The sequence below is a fragment of the Hippocampus guttulatus genome, chromosome 14 (genome assembly GCF_054856545.1).
Source record: "Hippocampus guttulatus isolate MCC_2025c chromosome 14, RoL_Hgut_1.0, whole genome shotgun sequence".
Classification (NCBI taxonomy): domain Eukaryota; kingdom Metazoa; phylum Chordata; class Actinopteri; order Syngnathiformes; family Syngnathidae; genus Hippocampus; species Hippocampus guttulatus.
In genome coordinates, this window is record NC_141274.1 from 15,803,438 (window position 1) to 15,827,276 (window position 23,839).

General features: G+C 43.1%; 2 protein-coding genes and 1 pseudogene across 7 annotated transcripts in view; all 3 read left to right on the forward strand.

Moving 5' to 3' along the window:
- Nucleotides 1-1,600: 1,600 nt before the first annotated feature.
- LOC147195342 (uncharacterized) lies at nucleotides 1,601-2,404 on the forward strand (annotated as a pseudogene).
- A 3,443-nt stretch (nucleotides 2,405-5,847) lies between these two features.
- LOC147195343 (gamma-interferon-inducible lysosomal thiol reductase-like) lies at nucleotides 5,848-10,556 on the forward strand. 4 transcript variants are annotated; one of them, XM_086129844.1, is made up of 8 exons: nucleotides 5,848-6,096; nucleotides 6,724-6,912; nucleotides 8,013-8,087; nucleotides 8,227-8,313; nucleotides 8,465-8,617; nucleotides 9,966-10,034; nucleotides 10,124-10,218; nucleotides 10,391-10,556. In XM_086129844.1, the coding sequence occupies exons 1-7, from the start codon at nucleotides 5,977-5,979 to the stop codon at nucleotides 10,205-10,207; spliced, it is 777 nt and encodes a 258-aa protein (XP_085985970.1). In that variant the 5' UTR covers nucleotides 5,848-5,976; the 3' UTR covers nucleotides 10,208-10,218; nucleotides 10,391-10,556. The 4 variants fall into 4 exon arrangements, with proteins under 4 accessions (XP_085985970.1, XP_085985969.1, XP_085985971.1 ...); XM_086129843.1 differs by having other exon boundaries at nucleotides 10,124-10,556; XM_086129845.1 differs by having other exon boundaries at nucleotides 6,769-6,912; nucleotides 10,124-10,556.
- A 1,155-nt stretch (nucleotides 10,557-11,711) lies between these two features.
- Nucleotides 11,712-23,839, forward strand: part of LOC147195344 (3',5'-cyclic-AMP phosphodiesterase 4C-like) — an 81,278-nt gene continuing 69,150 nt past the window's right edge. For all 3 annotated transcript variants that reach the window (XM_086129841.1, XM_086129842.1, XM_086129839.1), the window contains exons 1-3: nucleotides 11,712-11,784; nucleotides 11,868-11,932; nucleotides 15,357-15,574. In XM_086129841.1, the coding sequence (XP_085985967.1) occupies nucleotides 11,891-11,932; nucleotides 15,357-15,574 (260 nt within the window). In that variant the 5' untranslated portion in view covers nucleotides 11,712-11,784; nucleotides 11,868-11,890. The remainder of the gene's footprint in view (nucleotides 11,785-11,867; nucleotides 11,933-15,356; nucleotides 15,575-23,839) is intronic.

Consider the following 23,839-nt stretch of genomic DNA (forward strand, 5'->3'; position numbering starts at 1 on the left):
GGAGTGACAAGGATGGACAGGATCAGAAATGAGGTCATCAGAGGGACAACTCAGACAGGAAAGTTTGGAGAAAAAGTTAGAGAGGCCAGACTGAGATGGTTTGGACATGCACAGAGGTGGGACAGTGGATACATTAGTAGGAGAATGTTAGAGATGGAGCTACCAGGTAGGAGACAGAGAGGAAGGCCAAAGAGGAGATTCATGGATGCCCTGAGGGAAGAAATGCAGGTAGTTGGAGTCAGAGTAGAGGATGCAGAGAACAGGGAAAGATGGAAATTAATGACTCGCTGTGGAAACCCCTGAAAAGGGACAATCCGAAAAGAGAAGAAGAAGAAGATCAATGGTGAAAAAAATTCTCAAGTGATTTACCTTGGTCTTGGCATTCGCTTGGCGTGTACAGACTTTATTTCAACTATCATCTATACACTACCGTGCGATAGTTTGGGGTTTACTTAGAAATGTCCTTTTGAAAGAAGAGCATTTCTTTTCCAACCACATTAACAACCATCTAGAACAGTGGTTCTCAAAGTGTGGTACTGGTGGTACAAAAGCTCACTCTGGTGGCACTTGTCATTCCACTTCTGTATGTTGCTGATAACAAGACATTGTTAAAAATATAACCATTTGGGTTGATCGACTCGTGAGCACGTCCCCTTCACAGTGCAGAGGTTGAGGGTTTAAATCCCGCACCAGCCGCCCCTGTGGAGTTTGCATGTTCTCCCCGTGCCTGTGCCGTGCCGCCCACATTCCAAAAGCATCCCAGGAAAGTTGATTGATCATTCTAAAATGTGCATAAGTGTAATTGTGAGTGCGAATGGTTGTTTGTCTATGTGTGCCCTGCGATTGGCTGGCAACCAGTTCAGGATGGACCCCGCCTCCTGCCCAAAGACTGCTGGTATAGCCTCCACCACACCCACGAACCATGTGAGGAGAGGCAGATCAGATAATGGCTGGATGCTTATCCATTTTGTGGCTCCACTTTTTTTGACGAGGATGTTTTTACTCGACACAAGGCGTCGCTCCGATTCTCTCCCACCGCATGATTGAATTTCACTGAGCTAATGGAGACGCTGTCTACGTCACGTCATCGTCAGCCAACCACTGAGGTTGAAGTGCAAAAACAGGGAAATGCTGGCTGAGAACTTATAAAAGTTGTCACGGCATTTTTTTGCTTCAGTTATTAGTCGTGATGGCAAAATGAACCCCCATAAAGCAGTGAAGCCCTGCAGGGAAATACTTCACACACGCTTCGGGGCTTCAAGATGAAACATTTCCTCGACTACGCCATCATGTGGACAGGAAAATGTATAACATGCTTGGTGCCTGCAATAAAATGGTGGGGTGTAAATCATGCTCTGAATGTGGTAATAGCTGTTATGCTTTTACTTTGAAAGCCCTAACAGTATGGATGCCGGGGGAAATGTCGTTAGCTTAGGAAGACTTGTGTGCGACGACTGCTAGAGCCAAGTCTAGAATAAACTGTTGCTTGCTTGAAACCGACTGCATCTTATTTACCCACATTACGACATTGTGTCAGAGGTCGGACAGCGGGAAGAAGAGCACGAAGAGCAACCTTTGGAGCTGAAAACCAAAAAAAAAGATGTCCGAAGACGGCAACAACGGGGCCGCAGCAGTGCCACGGCAGCAACAAACTCCTCAGCTACCGACGAATGCCAACTTTCCTCCGAGCGCTACGTTCTCCATACAACCACCGGAAGCATTTGACTTCTCAAAGCCTCAAAATTGGGAACGGTGGATACGCAGGTTCGAGAGATTCAGACTGGCCAGCAACCTTCATCTTAGCACAGATGCTAACCAGGTGAACACGCTAATTTACTGCATGGGGGATGAAGCAGACGACATCCTGCAAGGGCAAGATTTAACCGACGCACAGAGACAGCAATACACCTCGGTAAAGAACACGCTCGGAACGTACTTTGTACCCAGAAGGAACGTGATATATGAGAGAGCTAAATTCAATCAGAGAGTGCAGCAACCAGGTGAGGCTGTTGACGTATTCATTACTGCACTGTATACTCCGGCGGAAAACTGCAAATACGGAGCACTCCACGACGAGTTAATAAGGGACCGCATCGTGGTGGGGCTGAGAGACACCAGTTTATCTGAGAGGATGCAGCTAGACGCAGGTTTGATGCTGTAAAAAACAAATCAACATGGCAAGACAGTCAGAAATAATAAAAAAGCAGCAAAACGACCTCAGAGGAGGAGGTATGATGGACATTGATGCAGTAACAAAAGGAAGAAAACAAAAACCATTAATACACAAGACCCCTGAACACCCAAAGCACTCATCAGCAAAGCCACAGCCATCATCATCGGATGGTCAGGCATGCTACAGATGTGGAGAGTCACCCAGTCATGCCAAAGCACAATGCCCAGCTAGAGATGTCACATGTCACGCATGTGGAAAGCGAGGCCATTACAGCAAAGTTTGTAAGTCTACCAAAACAGTACATGTTGTAGAGACAGACTGTAATGAGGACACTCCCTTATTCCTTGGCTCGGTAGATGCAGGATAAGACCCATGGTTTGCTGATTTGACTATTAGAAACCACAAAGTAAAATTTAAGATTGACACAGGAGCTGACGTCTCAGTTATTCCGGCCCATATCTACCATGCCATTACAGGGGGCGCCTCTCAGTTAGTCGAAACCGACAGACCACTATTTGGCCCAGGTCGAATGCCCCTATCTGTGTTAGGCAGATACAGTGAGTCACTATGCAAGGGGGAGCGAGTGATACAGGAAGAGATTTATGTTGTCAATGACTTAAGTGTAGCCTTGTTAAGCAGACCAGCAAGCGTTAAGCTTAAACTAGTCTACAGAGCAGACACCATAGACTAGTCTGAAATGGAAGACGCCTACCCAAAAGTGTGTCAGGGTTTAGGAATGATGCAGCAGCCATACACTATCAAGCTCAGGCCAGACGCCATTCCCTACTCCCTGTCCACACCAAGACGAGTCCCTATCCCTTTACTTGGAAAAGTGAAAGAGGAGCTCAAGTGAATGGAAGACATTGGTGTCATATCCAGAGTGGAAGAGCCAACGGACTGGTGTTCCGGCATGGTTCCTGTGCCCACAAAGAACGTCTCAGTGCACATCTGCGTCGACCTCACACGCCTCAACGAAGCGGTCTGCAGAGAGAGATACATACTGCCGTCTGTGGAGCAGACTATCGGCTCCCTGGCAGGAGCAAAGGTCTTCAGCAAATTGGATGCCAATAGAGGATTCTGGCAAATCCCATTGTCCCCTGAATCGTCATTATACACCACATTCATAACTCCCTTTGGCCGCTTCCGCTTTAACAGATTGCTCTTCGGCATTGCGTCAGCCCCAGAACATTTTCAGCGACTCATGTCCATGATCATCGACGGGCTGCAGGGAGTCGTATGCCACATGGATGATATCCTCATATGGGGTAGAGATCAACAAGACCACGACATCAGACTACACACAGTTCTCAACAAGCTCCAGGAAGCCGGGTCACGCTTAACATGGAGAAGTGTGAGCTGGGAAAAAGTGAAGTCAAGTTTCTGGGTCATATTCTGTCCGCAGACGGAGTGCAGCCAGACCCAGACAAGGTAAAGGCTGTCATGTCCATAAGAGAGCCGTCCAATACAGGAGAGGTTCGTAGCTTCCTGGGAATGCTAAATCAGCTGGGAAAGTACATTCCAGGCCTGGCGGAAAAAGACAAGCCGTTGAGAGACCTTCTCTCAAAGAAGAATCAGTGGGTCTGGGGATGTGCACAACAGAGAGCGTTTGATCAGCTGAAAAATGATCTCACATCACTGCCAGTACTGACACTTTACGACCCCAACAAAGAGCTGAAGCTGTCGGCGGATGCCTCGTCATACGGACTGGGAGCAGTCCTCCTACAGAAGGAGGAAGTGCAGTGGAAACCGGTCACGTACGCATCACGTGCAATGACAGAGATGGAACAGAGGTACGCCCAGGTGGAGAACGAAGCGCTAGGAGTGACTTGGGGGTGCGAGCGTTTCTGGGATTTCCTTATTGGGAGACATTTTGCCGTAGAGACCGACCACAAGCCACTTGTCAGCCTGCTCGGTCACCAGGCACTTCCTGAGCTTCCTCCCAGAATCCAGCGATTCCGACTAAGACTCATGAGGTACAGTTACACTATCTCACACACCCCTGGCAAAGAACTGTTTACAGCCGACACACTCTCACGCTCACCTGTCCGCAAAAACTCAAGCCTGAAACGGGCAGACAAAGACTTAATAGAAGAGCCAAACATCTACGTGGATGAAATCATCGTTAGCATGCCAGCCAGCTCAACGTACATGACACAACTGAGAACATCTGCGGGAAGACAGCGTTTGCTCAGAGGTCATGTCATACTGTCAAAAAAAATGGCCTGACAGGGCCAAGCTGACAGCTCCAGTTAAGGCTTACTGGCCTGATAGAGCCTTGCTTCCAGTACACGATGGACTACTGCTCAGAGGCTCCAGACTAGTTATTCCCACAGCAATGCGCAATTCTGTCCTCGACGCAATACATGAGGGACACCAGGGGGTGACCCTCAGCGGGCCAGAGAGGCGGTACGGTGGCCAGGATTGAGCAGCAAACTAAACGAGCTGGTGAGAAATTGCACCACATGCATCAAAGAGCATGCCAACCCTGTGGAGCCATTGATAGCCGGTGAACTCCCACACAGACCTTGGCAAAAAGTAGGTTCTGATCTATTCTCACTCGACCACGAGACCTACCTGCTAGTAGTGGACTATTATTCTAGGTTTGTAGAGATTGCCAAACTAACTCCCACTCGATCTCAGAATATTATTGTGCATCTCAAATCGATATTTGCTAGGCACGCAGTGCCTGAAATCTTTGTTTCAGACAATGCCCCTCAATACTCCAGTCGAGAGTTCAAGGACTTTGTTGCAGCCTACGGGTTCACCCACACTACGAGCAGCCCTGGGTTTTCTCAGGGTAACGGGGAGGCGGAGCGTCACGTGCAGACTGTGAAAAAGCTGCTAAAGAAGGCTCAGGATCCGTATCTGGCTCTGTTGGCGTATAGAGCTACACCGATCGCAAACGGGTACAGTCCTACGCAACTCCTCATGGGCAGAAGACTGCGCACCCCAGTGCCCCTGCATCCTTCTCTTCTCGACCCAGAACATCCGGACAGCACTGTCGTTGCAGCGAAAGAAAGGGAGAAGAGAGGTAAAGACAAAGACACTACAAGTTTCAACGACAGACACCGTGTGAGAGATCTGAGTCAACTCACTCCAGGACAACCAGTGTGGATCACTGATGCAAAGTCTCAAGGCACAGTGGTTTCCTCCCACTCAGCCCCACGTTCATACGTCGTGGAGAGCCCTTCAGGCACCCTCAGGAGGAATAGACACCATCTTGTCCCTTTTCCAGAGACTGTTCGACACACACCTCACACACTGACACGCAGCACTGCACCACAACCAAGTGAGCCTACCGTGGGTTCTCCAGAACACGCCCCACATCACGTCCAGCACCGCCCGAGGGCCACACAACCATCCGTCACACACCTGTCCTTGCACACACTCAGGGTCATACCACTAGGTGTGGCAGAGTGGTGCGAGAACCTCACAGACTGGACTTTTGAACTGTGGGGTGGGGGGGGGGGGGGTTGTGGAAAAAAAAAAGAGGTGAAACAGAAGGATTGTTGAATATCCAAAGTTGTGGAAAAGTAGGTTTGTTGAATATCCAGAATTTGGTTAACAATATTTGCTTCCACAGATATGTCTGTTCAGTGTTCTAGAAAGGGAGATGTGGTAATAGCTGTTTTGCTTTTACTTTGAAAGCCCTAACCGTATGGATGCCGGGGGAAATGTCGTTAGCTTAGGAAGCCAAGGAAGACGTGTGTGCGACGACTGCTAGAGCCAAGTCTAGAACACACGCTTCAGGGATTCGAACCGTGGAGCACATCACTAGTTATTAGACAGTTTAGTGTTAGAAAATGAAGGCTGATTTGCCGTTTATGTTGACTTTAATCGTACACTTTAGTTCTCTGTCTTCGTCACGTCCTTACACTCTGGCGCAGTGCTGTTCGTCTCCCAACTCTGCCGTTCAGTGTGGGGTGAGATTAATGCCCCCTTTATTAACCTTTTAACGTTTTAATAATCCTATAATCTTGATTTTGGATGTGTTTATATCTCGGTAAAACATCGCCCCCAACGTTAGTATTGCGTGTAACGACAAAAAAAAAAAATCCAATTTACCCTCGTGTGTGTGTATGTATCTATCTATTGATCTATCTATACATATACACATTTCATTCATTTAACATTTTATTCCGTAAATATCTGCAAGTCTTCACATTTTCAATTGAATATTATTTCAGCATTCTGAGAAAAACATCACAGTTGTGCTATTCACTGGTGAGCTATTTTTATTGTTTCTCAGAAAGATAAATCAGTAACGTAAATAAAATAATTTGAGTTGTAGGTCCAGGTCAGAGGTCATATTAATGGTGGCGAAATGATCAATCAATCAATCAAACGTTATTAATTATAGCACTTTTCATACATAAGAATGCAACTCAAAGTGCTGTACAATGTTTTTAAAACATTTCAAATATCTCTTGATTAGATTTTTTATTTTATTTTTTTGCATCACAATAACAGCGTTGTGGGCTTTTTCTTCTCACTATGTATCAAATACACCATTATGTACACTCATGGAAAACGTTTGCCTCTTTATGCAGGTGTTGAAACAGTGTCTCCACACTAACTTGACCAATTCTCATCAGGCAGGGGAGCCTGTCCACTTGGATGTCTACTACGAGAGTCTGTGTCCCGACTGCATTCTGTATCTGACACAGGTGCTGTACCCCACATGGGTGCTGCTGCAGGACATTCTGTGTGTCCGTCTGGTTCCCTTCGGCAACGCGCAGGTACACGTGTCCATGCACTGGTTGCAGTACCACTCTGGTATTGTCATGGGAGCATTACCACGGCCCGGAGATGTGAATTGTAGGCAACCTGCTGATTTTATTTCAGCAGCTTAATCTCATATACAGCTGTACCTCAAAGGAATGAACTTGTTCATTGTCTTCGTTAATGGTCGAGGTTAATGGACATCCTGCTCCTTCTGTGCGGTCCACACTTGTCCGGCCACTTTTAAACTCTTCAATCCACTCGTACACACAGTTTCCATCCCTGACACAACTTCTGACCATAAAAATCGGATCACTGCATTCTGCCAGTGGAACGACTGAAACAAACACGTCTAACGATCGTTCCAGCAAATATCTTACCTGATCACGATCACGTGACACACAAGTTCCCGCATGCAGGGAAAGTTTCATGGAACTTAAACACAAGTGCACGCTGTTGCATAAAGTGCAGGTAATTTTTGACTTACTCTCATACCTTTTTGGTGAAAGTGAAACCGATAGGATGCTTAGGGTGCAGTGTACACTAGCACAAAAATATATATTAATGACATGCATATCCATCCATCCATTTTCAACACTGCTTCTCCTGAACTGGGTCGCGGGGGTTTGCTCGACCCTATCCGAGCTAACCTCAGGCAGAAGATAGGATACACCCTGAACTGGTCACCAGTCAGCGGCATGGCACAGCTAGAGAAAAACAACCATTCATAGCCACATTCACACCGTCTTGTGTGTGGGAACCAATCCCAAGCTTCTCACACACAAGTCATGCAAGTGGAGCGTGGCACCATCAGTAACTATAACACACACACACACACGCACACGCACACACACCACCCCATTTCCCCCTACACCCCTCGCGGTCGACTTGGGACCAGTCCATGAACTATTGTGATCGACTGGAAGGGCACTCTTGGTCGAAAGGGTGTACCCCGACTCTCACCCAAAGTCGTATGGTTTGGACTCCAACCCACGCATGAACCCTCGTTAGTCATGTCGTCTGAAAATTGGATGGATGGATGAAATTAATGCAGTGGTCGGGGAACAATAATTGTGTAATTTCATATTCTTTTAGAGTTCATGTTTTTGCCCACCAGGAGATACCCAGTGAGCGCAAGTATATATTTAAGTGCCAACATGGAGAACAGGAGTGCCTTGGCAACATGATTCAGGTAAAGCTTCATGTCGCTCAACCTCTCTGTCAATCACCATATTTGTGAAAAAGGAAATTTTTCGCATTTAGAATGCTGGTTGACGTTTTGTAAATTTTCACTTGAAGAGTTTTAGCAAGTCTATTTTCTGTTTTGTCAGACGTGTTTGTTGAACATGACCGACAATGCCTTCCTCATCATCTTCTGTATGGAGGCCTCCACTGATGTCATCGCAGCTGCCAAGAGTGTAAGAAACATTTGGTTTACTCCATCTTAAAATCCTTTCTCATCTCTTAGTTAGTTAGTTAGTTCCACCCATTCCTATTTGGAACATTGGGCGACCCTTCTTGCTCCATGCCTCATCTCTAATATGTCCTAATTTGCTGACTTGCGTCTAGTGTGTTCATCTGTACAGTCCCAAACTGAGCTGGGAGCGCCTCATGAGCTGCGTGGATGGAGATGTTGGAAACCAGCTGATGCATCAGAACGCGTTGAGGACTAACTCTTTGGATCCTCCGCACCAGTTTGTACCCTGGTTGACCATTAATGGGGTGAGCTTTGCTGCTGCTTGTTGCATCCCTTCCTCACTGGTCTGAACACTACCTTCCCAGTCCACATAGTATATACTGGAGATAGAACCTGACTCCAATGTAGTGTTCTGGGAAAAAAAACCCCAGCAACAATTATTGATATCATTATTGAATGATTAATATTGAAATCATCATTAATAAACATGACTATTAATTGATTTCAAAACCTTGTATTTACCAAAACTCCATTCCAAATACTAGATTACGGAAATAGACTTTATTTTGGGTTCAACCAGTCCTCCATCAAGTGTCTCTAGTTGGTCCAAAATACTGCTACCCGCCTCCTAACTGAAGCTCGTAAGAGGGAGCACCTAATGCCAATTCTGGCTTCCCTTCACTGGCTGCCAGTACATTTTCGAGTTCTTTTTCAAGATCCTATTATTTGTTTTCGAATCATTAAATGGCCTCTCCCCACCTTACCTTTCTGGGCTCTTCCGCCCCTACGCACCTGCCCGGTGCCTCAGGTCTGCGGCCCAGACATTATTAGAGGTACCAAGAACTAAGCGGAGGCTCAGAGGGGATCGAGCCTTTTCCGTTGCTGGTCCCTCTCTTTGGAATGGCCTGCCATTAACGATTAGGCAAGCTTTTTTTTAAGAGACATCTTTATTGAGACTGTCACTTGTTTTCTGCCGTCTACCGTAAAGGAGTGAATACAATGAATTTGTGTTTTCATTTACTGTTTTCACTTTATGTTAATGTTGTATCTTAAGTCTTTTGTTACAGCTGCAGCTCTTGTGAAATGCGCTAAATAAATAAAGTTGTATTGTATCGTATAACTAAAACTTGAAAGAAGAATTAGAAAGTAAATTAGTAGCAAAGTAAAATATGAAAATATAGAATAATAGCAATAAAAAAAAAGATGGGATAGGCTGTGTGGAGTTTGCATGTTCTCCTTGTGCATTTGTGGGTTTTCTCTGGGTTGCCTGCTTTCCTCCCACATTCCAAAAATGTGCTACTACTATATTAGGTGGGTGTGGATGTTCATTATTTGAAGGAATATCACTCCCAGACCTCAATGCAAATTTTCTATGAGCATGTCTGCTAGCATTAGCATTGGCAATGTTTCTACAACCAAGATGCTAATTTGCTGGTAGCATGTCAATGGGATTTTCACAGACTTTAGCTTTAGCACTGGCGGTGTTTTTCAAACAAAGTATGCCTTGCATTTAAATATTCAGTACAATGTTTATAATTCTGTGTCGTGCTCTAGTAGTGATATACCATCTTATACTGTACTATCTTTTTGTGAGTGTTTTGTTCCCCATTCCCTCCTGTTGAGTGCCCTTTTCGAATTGAAACAATCTTCCAGGCACACACAGATGACCTGCAGAAGAAGGCTACAACTTCTCTCTTCCCGCTTATCTGCAGCATGTACAAGGTAGACACTTGTTGCCTCATTAAATTCACAGCGTGGACAGTTCTTGTCTCAAGACTTTGCCCTTTGACCTCTTGACTGTGTGTTTGCAGGGCATCAAGCCTGTGGTCTGTGGAAATGTTGGCCTTAAACACAGAAGATCTGATGGCGCTTTACAATTAGTGGCTCGATTCTGACTCTGCTTCAGGTGTGGCTACTTCGGCGATAAAAGGCCATGCTAAAACGTATTGTTTTTACTCACTTAGAGTATTGCAAACTGATTGAGCTTTTACACAATATCCAGCTTTGGTTACATGTGCTATTTGCGCGATTACTTCTAATTTATAAGAGAAGCTCTTTCATACTTTTATCTCCAGTAGACTTGATTCTTGTCATGGTCTTCTGATTGGACTCCCTCAAAAGAGCATCAAACAGCTGCAGCTTGCATTCTCCCAGAACAAAGAGATCAGAATGTGTTACTCTGGTTCTAAAGGCTTTACACTGGCTGCTCCCAGTCAGCTATGGAATAAACTTTAGTACTGATAATGGTCTATAAATCGCTGAATGATTTTTGTCCAAAGTACATTCAAGAAATGCTACTTGGAATTGAAACACAGGAGGGCTCTGAAGTCTGCAAACTCAACTCAGTTAGTGGAGCGGAGAGTTCAAAGCAAACATGGTGAAGCAGCCTGTTATGCTGCACACAAATGGAAGTTGGCTACTATGTGCTGCTAGTACTTCTAGTGATGATATTACATTCAACTAGATAACATGCAGTGCTTCACTAGTAGTACAGGTAGCGCATAGATGTCAACCAGTGCAACCTTTTACCTCATTAGTACATGTAGTAGTCCTGCTCGTGATGACTCATACATGGACCTTAAGATGGACATCAAAGATATAGATTAAATGCTCCTAACAGCTTGCCATAAAGCCATTTGAACATCTTTTTGGCGGCGCACTAGTTTCCGTTCATAATTCAGTGCACAAGTAAGATAATGGAAGAAGCTGTTTAGAATTATGTAAACAAACAGAAAAAATAAATATAAATAAATCTTGCATTGCACAAAGGGCGGAGGAAAAACATAAATACTGCAATAATTCTAGCTTTGTTTCCCAGTGTGCTTCTATTCCTTTATCTTAAGGATTAGATTGAACATTCCTGGGACATGGTTGACCTCAAGCATTGCTGCCCCCCCACCAATGCTGCGCCGTCTGTTCGCACATAACGCACATGCCAGAAATAGTCACAGAGTTCTGGAATAATTAACAATGGGTAATGATATTCTAAGGACATCAACATGCACGTTCATAAGTCCTTTTTATGCCACCTCGGGAGATATATTCAATGAAACAAAAACATGCAGAAGTATAAAAATCCAATTACAATTACAGCACACCTTATGGATGCCTGTAAAGATCTAATAGAAATGTTTCAATATGAAGCCTCTTCTAAGATTATTGGAATAAAAAATTCATGTGCCACTTTGTTTTTCTGTACATGTTTCGTGGAAGATTTTAGGCAGCACACTGTGGCCTAACCAGAACTTCTGCATACATGACGTCCCCTGATTGTCCGGTCAGATAAACCCGCACTAAGCGCGCTATCCGGCCATGCATGCTACTTTTCATTCAGCTCTCAGCTGTGCTTTTTGCCGTTTTACTCATTGCATACTGATTCCCGTTTTCGACCTGTTCAGCTTCAGAAAGGCTTGAGAAGAAAAGTAACTCAAGTGACACTGGATTTCTTTTACAACTGGAGGACTGTCAGGAGGTAAAGAAAGCATCGCCGGCAGAAGGGTCAGCCTAAGTCACCGCCTGATATGTAGTCACTCAAGTTTTCCATCACCTTCCCAGTTGTCTTGCTACCCTGATGCAGCATGAAGAGAAATAACTCGTCCAAACGTTTTAATGTCACAGAGGTAAGAAAAGTACATTGAACTCAGTGCTAAAAAGGAAATTCTGTTGAAATAACTAATAATCTATTTCAAGTCAGTATTTGTGTCTTTTTGAAGGAAGGCTTTTACTGTGCATTTTTGTAAAGATGAGTTTCGAATGGCAAGTGACGTCATGCCGTGAAGCTCGGGGGCGATTGTGCTGGTAACAAATCGAGTGATTTTGTCACGAGATGCATGTTGTTGGTTTTAAAATACCGCTACTGTGGCGGCAGGCACAGACGGCCTGAGAGCCAAATCCACCATGTGTTGGAAGTTAAATCAAATCTCTGAAGATAAGGCCACCTCTTGAAGGCTTGTCACTTCTATGATACCATCTGCATCACGAAGGCCATCTTCTCAAAAGGTTAAGCAGATTGATACTACAGTGGTGTGAAAAAGTGGTCACCCCTTTCGTGATTCCTTTTTTTTTTTTTTTTTTACGTTTGTCACATTTAAATGTTTCAGATCCTCAAAAAATTTAAAGAATAGTCAAAGATATCACAAGTAAACACAAAATGCAGTTTTTAAAGGAAGGTCTTTATTACTAAAAGAGAAAAAACAATCCAACCAAAAACATGGAACAGTTGTGAACCTTCCCAGGAGTGGCCGACCAACTAAAATTACGCCAACAGGGCAGCGACGGCTCATCGAAGAGGTCACAAAAGACCCCACAACAACATCCAATGAACTGTAGACCGGACTTGCCTTAGTTAACTCATTCGGTACCAGCCAATTCTAGACCAAGTCTGAAAAGACGTTTAAAAACGTCTTTGGGAGTGAATGAGTTAAGATCAGTGTTCATGACTCCACTATAAGAAAGAGACTGGTCAAAAATGGCCTGCATGGCAGAGTTCCAAGACAAAAACCACTGCTGAAAAAAAAGAACATTGAGGCTCGTCTCAGTTTTGCCAAAAAAACATCTTCATGATCCCCAAGACTTTTGGGAAAATACTCTGTGGACTGGCAAGACAAAAGCTGAACTTTTCAGGTGTGTGTGTCCACTACATCTGGCCTAAGAGTAACACCGCATTTCATAAAAATAACTATACCAATATGGTAGTGGTAGTCTTGGGCTGTTATGCCACTTCAGGACCTGTAAGACTTGATGTAATAAATGGAACCATGAATTCTACTGTGTACCAAAAAATCTTGAAGGAGAATGTCAGGACATCTGTTAGTGACCACAAGCTGAAGCGAACTTGGGTTTTGCAGCAGGACAATGATCCAAAACACACCAACAAGTCCACCTCAGAATGGCTGAAGAAAAACAAAATGACATTGGAGTGGCTTCGTCAAAGTCCTGATCTGAATTCTATTGAGATGCGGTGGCATGACCTTCAAATGGGGTTTCATGCTCGAAAACCCTCCAATGTGGCTGAATTACAACAATTCTGCAAAGATGAGTGGGCCAAAATTCCCCCAGAGCGCTGTGAAAGGCTCATTGCAAGTTATCGCAAACGCTTGATTGCAGCTGTTGCTGCTAAGGGTGGCCCAACCAATTATTAGGTCGAGCGGGCAAACACTTTTTCACACAGGGCCATGTAGGTTTGGATTTTGTTTTCCTTTTAAAAATCAAAACTTTAATTTAAAAACTGCATTTTGAGTTTACTTGTGTTATCTTTGACTGAATGTTTAAATTTGTGTGATGATCCGAAACATTTAAATGTGACAAACAATAAGACAAAGACAAAAAATAAGAAATCAGGAAAGGGTGCCCAACACTTTTTCACATCACTGTATATGAATATCAATACACTGTATATAAAGACCCCATTCATTTGCAAAAGCTGCAAATGCTTGGGAGCTACCAAAACAAGATATACTTGGACACTCTTAACTTGTTTACAGCTGTACTTTTATATTTGGCAACTGGAATCCAAGTGTTGACTGCCACTAAGGATTCTATTTGTCAGATATGTTTGTCAACAGGACGCGGTGCTTTCCACAGGATCTGTCCCAACTTGTCTGTAAAGTCCAGGATTCTAAATAACGAATGACTAGATGACGGTAGATTTCCCGCACTGCATTATACTTTGGATTTTAAATCAGTTCAACTTTTGAGTTGAAGAAGAAGCTTTTTGAGTTTAAGTTATTTTATCTTGTCACATGGAAAAGACGGGACAGTTTTAGTCACCTGACATTTGAAGAGAGTCTGTCCGTACTTTAGACCACTGGTCCCCAACTCCTGGGCTGCGAACCGGTACCAGGCCGCACAGAAAGAATGAACAACTTACATGACTTCTGTTTTGTTCATCTCGGAATCTGAAAGGTGTTTTATTTTGAAAAACTACTGATTCTCTGTTACATCCGTATACAGTGTGCCCCTTTTGACGCAGGTCAAGGCGCGTTTCTCGGTCACGTCATAGGTGACCACTAAAATGAAACCTAGGAGCTAGCAAAATGAGTAAAAAAACAAACGTCTTTGCGAGGTGGAAAAGGCACAGCCAGGAGACAGTAGAGGAGCCTACGACTTTCAAGAAAAAGAAGGCTACATTTAATAGACAGTGTCAGGAGTCTTACTTAAGATACAGATTTATCACAACGGGAGATTCCCACGCATCAAGCCCACTCTGCGCAATATGCAGCGATGGTGAGTCGTATTCGTCACGCACTTTGTATTTGCGGTGTATCTTATTTTGAAGGCACGTTTAAACATTACCATAGCGACCAGAGAGTGTTGCTGCAAGATAGGACGTTCCTCGTGTCATGATCATGTTTATTATTATGTTTAGAAAATACTGTACCACAGTTTTCAGGCAGGTCATATAATATTATTTTGTTGTATTTATCCGCCACATATTAAATGCCGGTTCCTGAAAATAATGTCTGACATGAATCCGGTCCGTGGGGCAAAAAGGTTTGGGGACCGCTGCATTATATGGTAGTGAAAAGTGCGTCACGATCAAGATGATGGTGAATGCCATGTAAAACAAAAGCCACTGACATCCAACTTAAGCCTTGTGGTGAGTCTGCTTCGCTCACAATGTGCTTCTTGGTTGTATATTTGAAAATAGACTATTTTACCATCCAAATCACTTTCTCGGTCTTGTTTTGAATGTTTTATAGTTTGGGGTGTCCCAAAAGCAGAAAATATTGGCCTCATAGTCGTCCTTCTGTTTGTCATTGCACGGGTCTTTCTCTGCTTTTTGTTGTTATAAAACCACACAGTTTTCTCGAAAAAAAAAAGAAGCATTTGACCAAAAAGTAGGTGATATGAGCAATGGCCTCATGCTGCCTTGTAAGGATTCCTCACCAGGCATTTTTGTTTGATGAAACATCTTCCACTTTTTAAAATTGGCTGAAATTTAACACAAAACGAATGGCCTTGTTCTAAATGCAGGCAGCTTTGTCGTCTTAAGTTCCATAGCCTCCTGTTCCGAGTCTGAAACCTACAGTCTGTGCCTTCCAGCGACAATGGGGGTCTTCGGATCAGGCTTCCTGTACCGAGCTCCTTCAAAAGTCCTATGTCAGATATGCCGTCAAGAGGCTCTTCTCTGGCACCCTGCAGCTACCCAGGCTGTCGTGCAGAGCCACCGTGCTGGACAGACGTGAGGATGCCCTGTCAGATTCCTGTTCCGGCTCCCCTGGGACCCTTTGGAGTCTGACCAGTCGCATCTCAAAAGCCTTGTGAGTTTGCCATTCTCTGTGTTGTCAGTCCTTGACACTACTCAAAAAGTAGTCGGAGGGAAGTGTGGAGGGAAGGGTACTTGGAGGAAAGTGTGTTTCTTTGACATACTCTTCCAAATGCAAGAAATGTTTGTGACCAGGGGTGTAGTGGGCGTGGTACGCGTTGGTACGCCGTCCACCCACTTCTCCCGACGCCACATTCAATTTTTATTGAAATGTTTGTTGATCATTGTTCTAATGCGAGTTATGCTTAATAACGTTGGCCTGTGATTATTTTGTAGTAGTAAAACATTAAATTTAACTTTAGTTCAACTGGTGTTGTAGCCTATGATTGATGTTCTGTATGTACAGTATATATAGAACATCCCAGAATCGCGTACACCCACTTAAAAAATCCCCACTACACCACTGTTTGTGACTGAAGCCAAAGCTTGTTTGATCCAAGTGTCCATAAACACTAATAAGGACAACAGCATTTTATATACATGCTCATGTATTTTCTTTCTTCAAGTCAACGGAATGCAGACAGACCTGTTTGACAACGTTGGTATCAACGGCATCTTTTTTTCCTCAAACTCTGTTGGCCAACAATTCTGTTTTTATGTGCCAAATCACCGAGGGCAAATGTGACACTCAGCAGACCGGGAACACTCAGAAGAGGTTGGAACACATGGCACGTGCCCTAAAAAAACGCTGGGTTGACCCAACAAAGGTTGGGTTTGGGTGAGTTAAAGAGCTGAAGTTTAGTGTTGTACTGAGGTTGAAGGAAGACAGGGGAGATGGGTCACCCACGCGAAAACATCATGTGAGTGACTACCTGTGGTGACCCCTGCTGCTGCTTCTTACAAAAATGCTGCAAATTCAATTAGGATTACTTTTCACTATGGCTCTATTCCTAACGTGGTAACCCTATTCTTAGGAGCTCTTACTCATCAGTATGGCTATTTTTTTAAACCCCTTGTTGGATCAAAATACAGACCCAACATGTTGGGTCAAACCCTCAACCTACTGTACTGGGTAGAAATGACCCAGCGTTCTGTTTTGGACCCAGCGCTGGGTTTGCAGTTTCACCCATGTTGGGTTACTCTTGACTCAGCCGTTTTAACAGTGAAAATGTTTTGAGGTGGAATTGGACAGTCAGAAACACAAATATAAAATGGGAACACTCGCAGGGCATTGATGTTGCCCACATCCAACTCCAACTCCTGTCATTCCTTATTAGGCCACGCCCCTTTAGCCAATAATTATACGTTTTAAAACCACTTTATTTTTTGTTACAATCTCTGTGGTGGCACAGTCCAAGGTTCGATTATGGGCCTTGGCCTCCTTCCATGTAGTTTGCATGTTCCCCTTGTGTCTGCGTGGGTTTTCTCCGGGTACTCCGGTTTCCTCCTACATCGCAAAAACATGCGTGGCAGTTTAATGGAAGACTAAACTGTCCATAGGTGTGATTGTGGGTGTGAATGGTTGTTGTTTGTCATTGTGTGGCCTGCGATTGGCTGGCAACCAGTTGCGGATGTCCTCCGCCTACTGCTCGAAGACGGCTAGGAGAGGCTCCAAGCACGTCCGTGACCCTCGTGAGGATAAATGCCTCGGATAATGAATGGATGAATGGACATATGTCATTGGTAGTGTCCAACTGTGTTGTGTTAACAATATTGACAATGCACAGCAGGATTTCTTGTATTGGCTCCGTTTAATTGTTTCAATCACAAAGCCTGGCGAAGATCAGAGAAAACAATGTTCTTTCTTCAATTCGAGTGATACAGCAGGCCCCTACACAGGTTATATATGGCATAGCAATGTAATCAAACACTTCAACTTGGAAATGAAAACAAACGTTTTTCCAACCCTAAAAATATTTCCCTCCCCATGGACATCAAGAGAAAAAGGGGAGAGTCAAAGGCGGGAGTTGTACTTAAAAGTGGCAGTGCCAAATTAATTATTGAAGTAGGGGAACACATAAGACACATAAACATTTTGAAAGGGCTACCAGTTTGATCCACACTCCTGAGAAAAATGCATAAAATACCTAGTTAATAAATCAAGATATTCATCGAGATGAAGACATTTCATCAATAGCAAGGAAGAATGAAATGGAAGATGTTGGAGGATGATCAAACAGGGGGAAGTGTGTTGTTGTCGACACGGCGGGATCCCTTGACCGTTCTCCACTTCCCCAGGTCCTCCGCGTGTTCGTTTGATTCGGGCTGAGTTGATGTGCAAAAGTCAGAGGCTGGAAATGGAGAAGTTCTTGCAAGATGTTTTACTGAACGTTCAGGGCACAACACGAATCGATTCGGGCTCCTGTGAGTCTAAGATTTCATCAGGAAGCCCCGAGCAACTACAGTCACACGTACATATAGGCATAGTATGTTAATTATATTAATTAGGGGCGGGCAGTCCTTCCCCTCATGTAAAAATCTGAAACAAAGAAAGTCAAGCAAAGTTCGATTTTGGCATTTTGACAAAGTACAGACCATATCTGTTGGTCCACAAATCTTGAGATTAGGGTTCCTCTTCGAAGGCACTTGACAGCCTTCAGGGACTTTCCCAAGGTGGGAGACGCAAAAGAAAACACTTGGGGGGCTGTTAATCACTCAAGGGGAAATAGGAGCCCAGCTTCACACTACATTCTTTGTTTTAAGTAGCGGATGTTCAGGACAGAGACCTAATAGTCAAGGTCGACCTGTCTATGATACAAAGTTTTAAGCTAAACATATAACATAGGTGATATCTTCAAAGACTATACATACCTTGTTTTGTTTGATATGGTAGACCACAGTACCGTATTTTCCAGACTATAAGTCGCCGTTTTTTTCATAGTTTGGCCAGGGGTGTGACTTCTACTCTGGAGTAATTTATGTGTGAAATTACTCACACATTACAGTATATCAAATTGTCCCTAGGTGTGAGTGTGAGCGCAGATGGTTGTTCGTCTCTGTGTGTCCTGTGATTGGCTGGCAACCGGTTCAGGGTGTACCCTGCCTACTGCCCGAAGACAGCTTCATTTACTCGACTGTCCTTCGAGCCGCAAGCAAATCACTCTGAGCAAGAATCGCTTCTTTGTTTTTCAAAGTCTCTAGAATTGAGGCTTTCCGACTCCAAGCCTCTCCTGAATGTTTCGTACTTTGTAACCCGCTTCATTTAATCGGATACGTTTCACTTTCTCTTCCGCGGTCATTACTGTTCCTCTTCGGATGCTATAATATACAGGACGTAAATGTAAATGCATGAAATAGAAAATGGAATTTGCGATTCCAGTAAAACTCATGCCAATAGAGTCACTTACATGTCGAAAATAGCGGTGCGGACACAGTTATTCCATCGCATCGAGGGGGAGTGGCTTGAGTTGGCGCTACTGAGGGCTTTCGTATGGCTTCCGGGTTCTGGAACTTCCATTGTTATGAATTGATCGTTAATGTGATATAGTAGTAGGAAGTTTAATGCATACATTTTTTTACCGGGTTTGTGAATTTGTGTTTGACAGAGGTCCATAGGTCCAGAGGTCCCTCTGTCTCTACCCCTCTCTCTTCCTCTCCCCTTTCTCCCTGTGCTCTGCAACTTCAAATCAATGCGCCAACTGGCGTTGAAATGCAACGTCATTACAAGTCCAAATTAAATGAATGCAATCATTCACATCGGACCTTAATTGTGTACCCACCTTCGGCGGGCCGGATTAAAACGTCCAAACGGGCCGGATGCGGCCCGCGGGCCGTAGTTTGTCCACCTCTGGAATACAGGATATAATCTCACATGTTATTTACACATTAAACTGCAAAAGGGTGCTATATGCCTGTGTTGATACATTCCTTACTGGCGGTAACCGATAAAAACAACTGACGAGGACTGTGACGTAAGCGACATAGAAGGGGAAGCATCGCAATTTCTACCTCCGGAGTTCTTTAAAAGTGACACAGAGGATGAAGATTTCATCGGATTTCGTGATTTGGAGTGACACTAATGTTTGGTAAACTTGTTAGCATTTTCTTCATGCTGTAGTTATCTAAATAACTCTTAATATGTTACATGAACATACCAGGCACATTCTCAGTTCGTTGTTTATACATGATGTAACATTAGCATATCATACACTTATTCAGCCTGTTCTCTATTTTCATTTTTATTTGCCTTTCGAGATGACATGTCTGTTCTTGGTGCTGGATTTTGTCAAATAAAGTTCCCCCCAAAATGCGATTCATGCTCCAGTGCGACTTATATATATGTTTTTTTCTTCTTCATTTTGCATTTATGACCGGTGGGACTGATACTCAGGAGCGATTTATAGTCCGGAAAATACAGTATATATATATATATATATATATATATATATATATATATATGTATTATTGATACATATATTCAAATATGCTTTCCCCTCAGCATGAGAATCAGTGTCTCATCCTATTGTTTTAGTGTGTTGTTGTGTTTACTGTTTTTATGTGATTAATTTATTGTTTTAACTGTCTTTGTCTTCATACGTCTGATTTTGAATTTATGTTCAGCACGTTGGATGCAGCTGTGATTGTCTTTTGGCTCATCTAAAGTTGAGTCAAAAGGGACAAGAACAATAACAGCCATTTCGACAACAATAAGTGTCAGGTTCTGAACCGAACTGAATAATGTTTTGGATTCCAGAAATGCAGACTCATACAAAGTGCAATAACAAATATATTTATTGACAGAAAAGCGCACTGACAAAGTACAACTTGAAATCGCTGGTCACAAGGATCCCGGAAAAAACAATGCATAAACCAAAAAGCTCTTCCAAAGGCAAGGTGCAAGAAAACGCAGAGAATACACAAACGAAATATCTCAAATCCAATAACATGAAAAGAAAAAAATCAAGAACGATTAAAAGGAATCATGAAAATACTTGCAAAGTTCTATGACAAAACGAGAGCGACTAGAAAAGAGATATCGAGAATGCAACAGCAAGGTAAATAATCCGACAAGAGAGTAGGCGGCTTGGCGGTCCTTAATACATGGCAGGCTTGATTGGCAAACGCAGAACAGGTGCACCTCCTGGAGGGAAACGTACTTCATTGCATCTGGGGCTGAAAACAAAACAGACAGACATGACAGTTAGAATTTTATTAATATAAGCCCCTACAAGAGTTTCATGTTGAAATCATCACTTCTACAATATTCCATGTCCTGTCACCAGTGAGCTGTTGATAGAACAAGCCCCCTTGTTGGCGACCCCTGATATGGACAGGATGGTCAATGACTGGAATCAGTTAATTGTTGTTTTCTTCAGTGGATCACGATACGCTTGGTGGAAATTAAAAACTGAATGTACTACATTTGGAAATCATCAGGCATTGAAATACTCAAGAGAGACGCAACTTCAAAGTATGCCTGTGACTCTTTGCATCTATATTTGGTCAGTTGCTTTGTTCTAAATCCCGCCATGGTCGTGACCCACTGTGTCCTCCTTTGGGGTTTTTCTGACAGCCGAAATGATGCCCTGAGGTTTTCCAGATGTTCTGCATTAAGTGACGCATGTCCACATAATTAAGAACTAGAAGTCTACCATCCTCAATTTACTAAGAAATGGAAAACGGAAGAGAACTTACATTGGTTCTCGGTGCTATGAACATTCTATTCCATTCCAAAAACACACTCATTTTGATTTGCACATCATGGCCAAAAAATTAATAATAATAATAATAAAAGAAGTATAAAAGCAAGACCATAACGTGTTTTATCTACTGTCTTTTGAAAGAGATCCCAAAACATTTGCAATTGTTTCAACAGTTATTACTGATCATACTGTGTGAGTCATATGACATTTTATAAGTTTGTTGTGTAACATTGAGCAACCAAATCTAAACGTTGGTTCTGCCTGGTGTTCCTTACTGCGCACTGCTGAATTTTCCTGCTCAATTACGGGAGGGGAAAAACCTGATCTGATGACATTTAAGAAAAAAATACACATAATTTTCCTTGCTTTATTATTACCGTGAGTTTCCTCGAACCCAAACTCCAAATAAGATATGTAACTTGAAGGTCATTGATTGACAACGGCACTCCTGGTTCAAATCCCTGAGTGCTGTGATTCTCATTATAGTTTGACTTAAAAATGTCCAACAAATGTTATCTTTGTTCAGCTATATTTGGCAGCAACATTTAGTGACAGGCAAAACAATGACATGCATTCCCACCAGATAGTGAAAGGTACATCATTTACTCAGGCAGTGCCGTGGACACACACACACACACACACACACACACACACACACACACACACACACACGTACATCAACTGGAATCTGACTGTTTAGTGCTCCTTGGAGATGATGGAGTCCCATCACTTTGGATTTGAGCTCAGCACAGCTTTTGAGGCGAAGATAAAGATTAGGCAGTGAATAGCGACTTGTCACGTCAAGTATTGGGGAGAGAAATGCCAGGATGTTTAGGCACCTGACATTCAAACAGAATATATAAATCCAGATGTGGGCATTCTGTTAGTTCTGACAGAAGTTTGCCCGGTCTGTTACTGACGGATTCCCGTTTCGCTGTTGACTGACGGAAACTGCGTGTCCCATGTGCGTTTGTTGTCAAGCGTCAATATACACCGGGGTTGTTTCGAGCAAACTGCATTGACTATTTATGGAAATGCATCACCAGAAATGCTCAGCTTTGATATGGAAACACATCACCAGAAATGCTCAGCTTTGACCAATCGTAGATAAAGTCCATTTGTGGTTCCTGCAGAGTAGGTTGCAGGCTCCAAAGAGCTGTAATCTGCCAATAAACTAAGAGAGGAAGAAGAAGAAAGCTCGCATTCAGTCTGACTGCACCATTATAGATCATAGCTAGATTTAACAGAGACAGGAGCAGTAGAACATGGAGCGTGGTTTAAATAACAATGAAGGAGTGACGGACTGGCGATGATGAAATGGCGAATCGGTTAAATTTACTGACGGTGTTAAAATAGCGGTGACAACTTGAAATTTAGCGATGACGCAGTGATTGACTGACAATGACAGTTTTGGTTGGCTTGAAATAATGACGGACTTTCGATGACAAATATGTGGCCCAGCTACTGGTGAATGACAAATCATGTACCGGCAAAATTTGTAAACACACCCAACTCAGTGTACTGGTATGAACAGATTGTTTTGCGCAAAGTAGTAGTATGTGCCGCGATTGTGAAAGAATACAACTCACTTCATGAAGTGAATGGCGAACGGCTTGTAAAAAAATAAAAATGCTGACGTCAAAATGAGCCATGCATTGAGTCAGCGGTACTCACGGTGCGTTTTGTAATCGTATATCTGAAGATTTTTTTGTTTTGTTTTATTGTTTGGGGTATTACAAAGCAAACATTAAGAGCATCAAAGTCACTGTTCTGCTCGGCATGTTTTTTTTACATTGATTTTGTACATTGGTTTTTGGTCTTGGTTTTGAAATCTTGGTAGTTAATACCGTATTTTCTGCACTAAAAGGCGCACTGGATTATTAGGCGCACCTTCAATGAATGGGCTATTTTAATTTTTTTTCCATATATTGCACGCACTGGACTATAAGGTGCAATGTACAATGCATCCACTAGATGGAGCTACAGTCCTTCATTTGACTTGAGAGGCGTTCATGACCGCCTCCAAAAAAACGTAAATTAACGATTAGTCAAGCACAACTTTATTGTTAAATGTGCTGTATACAGCACAGATGAAATTTCCTCCTTCTTAAAAAGACAACAGACAACAAGAGGAGCCGCTACGGGTGCCCGCCATCAAAATAATTACTTTTATTACTTTTAAATTACTTCGATGAAACTACGAAAATTGAAAATACAGAAATGCATCAAAACAGAAAATCACTAAATAAATTCTGTAGTCCCCCGACAGAATTAATTTTGGCATTTCCTTGAGCGTAGCTGCAACAGAACGATCAGATGTCAGTAAATTGTAGGAGATTGGACTGTCTCAGAAGTGTGTTATTGTTTGTTATTTATTCTTTTGTTGTGTACTGTATTCACAAACGAGGAAATCACAAAATACATTCTGTAGTGGGGCTGTAGAATTTATTTAGTGATTTCCTCGCTTGATTTTCTGTTTTGATGCATTATTTTCCATTTTCTTAGTTTCAATGAAGGAATAGTTAATTTACGTTTTTCCGAGGCGGTCAGACGGCGACGAGTCTGCGTACCGCCAACAAGTGGAGCAGCTGGAGCTCTGGTGCAGCCGACACAACCTCGGGCTGAACACGCTCAAGACTGTAGAGATGATCGTGGACTTCAGGAAACATTCTTCTCCA

Bases quoted from the DNA above. Each gene is read 5' to 3' on its own strand.
- LOC147195343 (XM_086129843.1), top strand. From the start codon at position 5,977: ATGAAGGCTGATTTGCCGTTTATGTTGACTTTAATCGTACACTTTAGT. The intron at 6,913-8,012 runs GTACACGTGTCC...TTTGCCCACCAG, and splicing joins TTCCCTTCGGCAACGCGCAG to GAGATACCCAGTGAGCGCAA. The intron at 8,618-9,965 runs GTGAGCTTTGCT...ACAATCTTCCAG, and splicing joins CCTGGTTGACCATTAATGGG to GCACACACAGATGACCTGCA.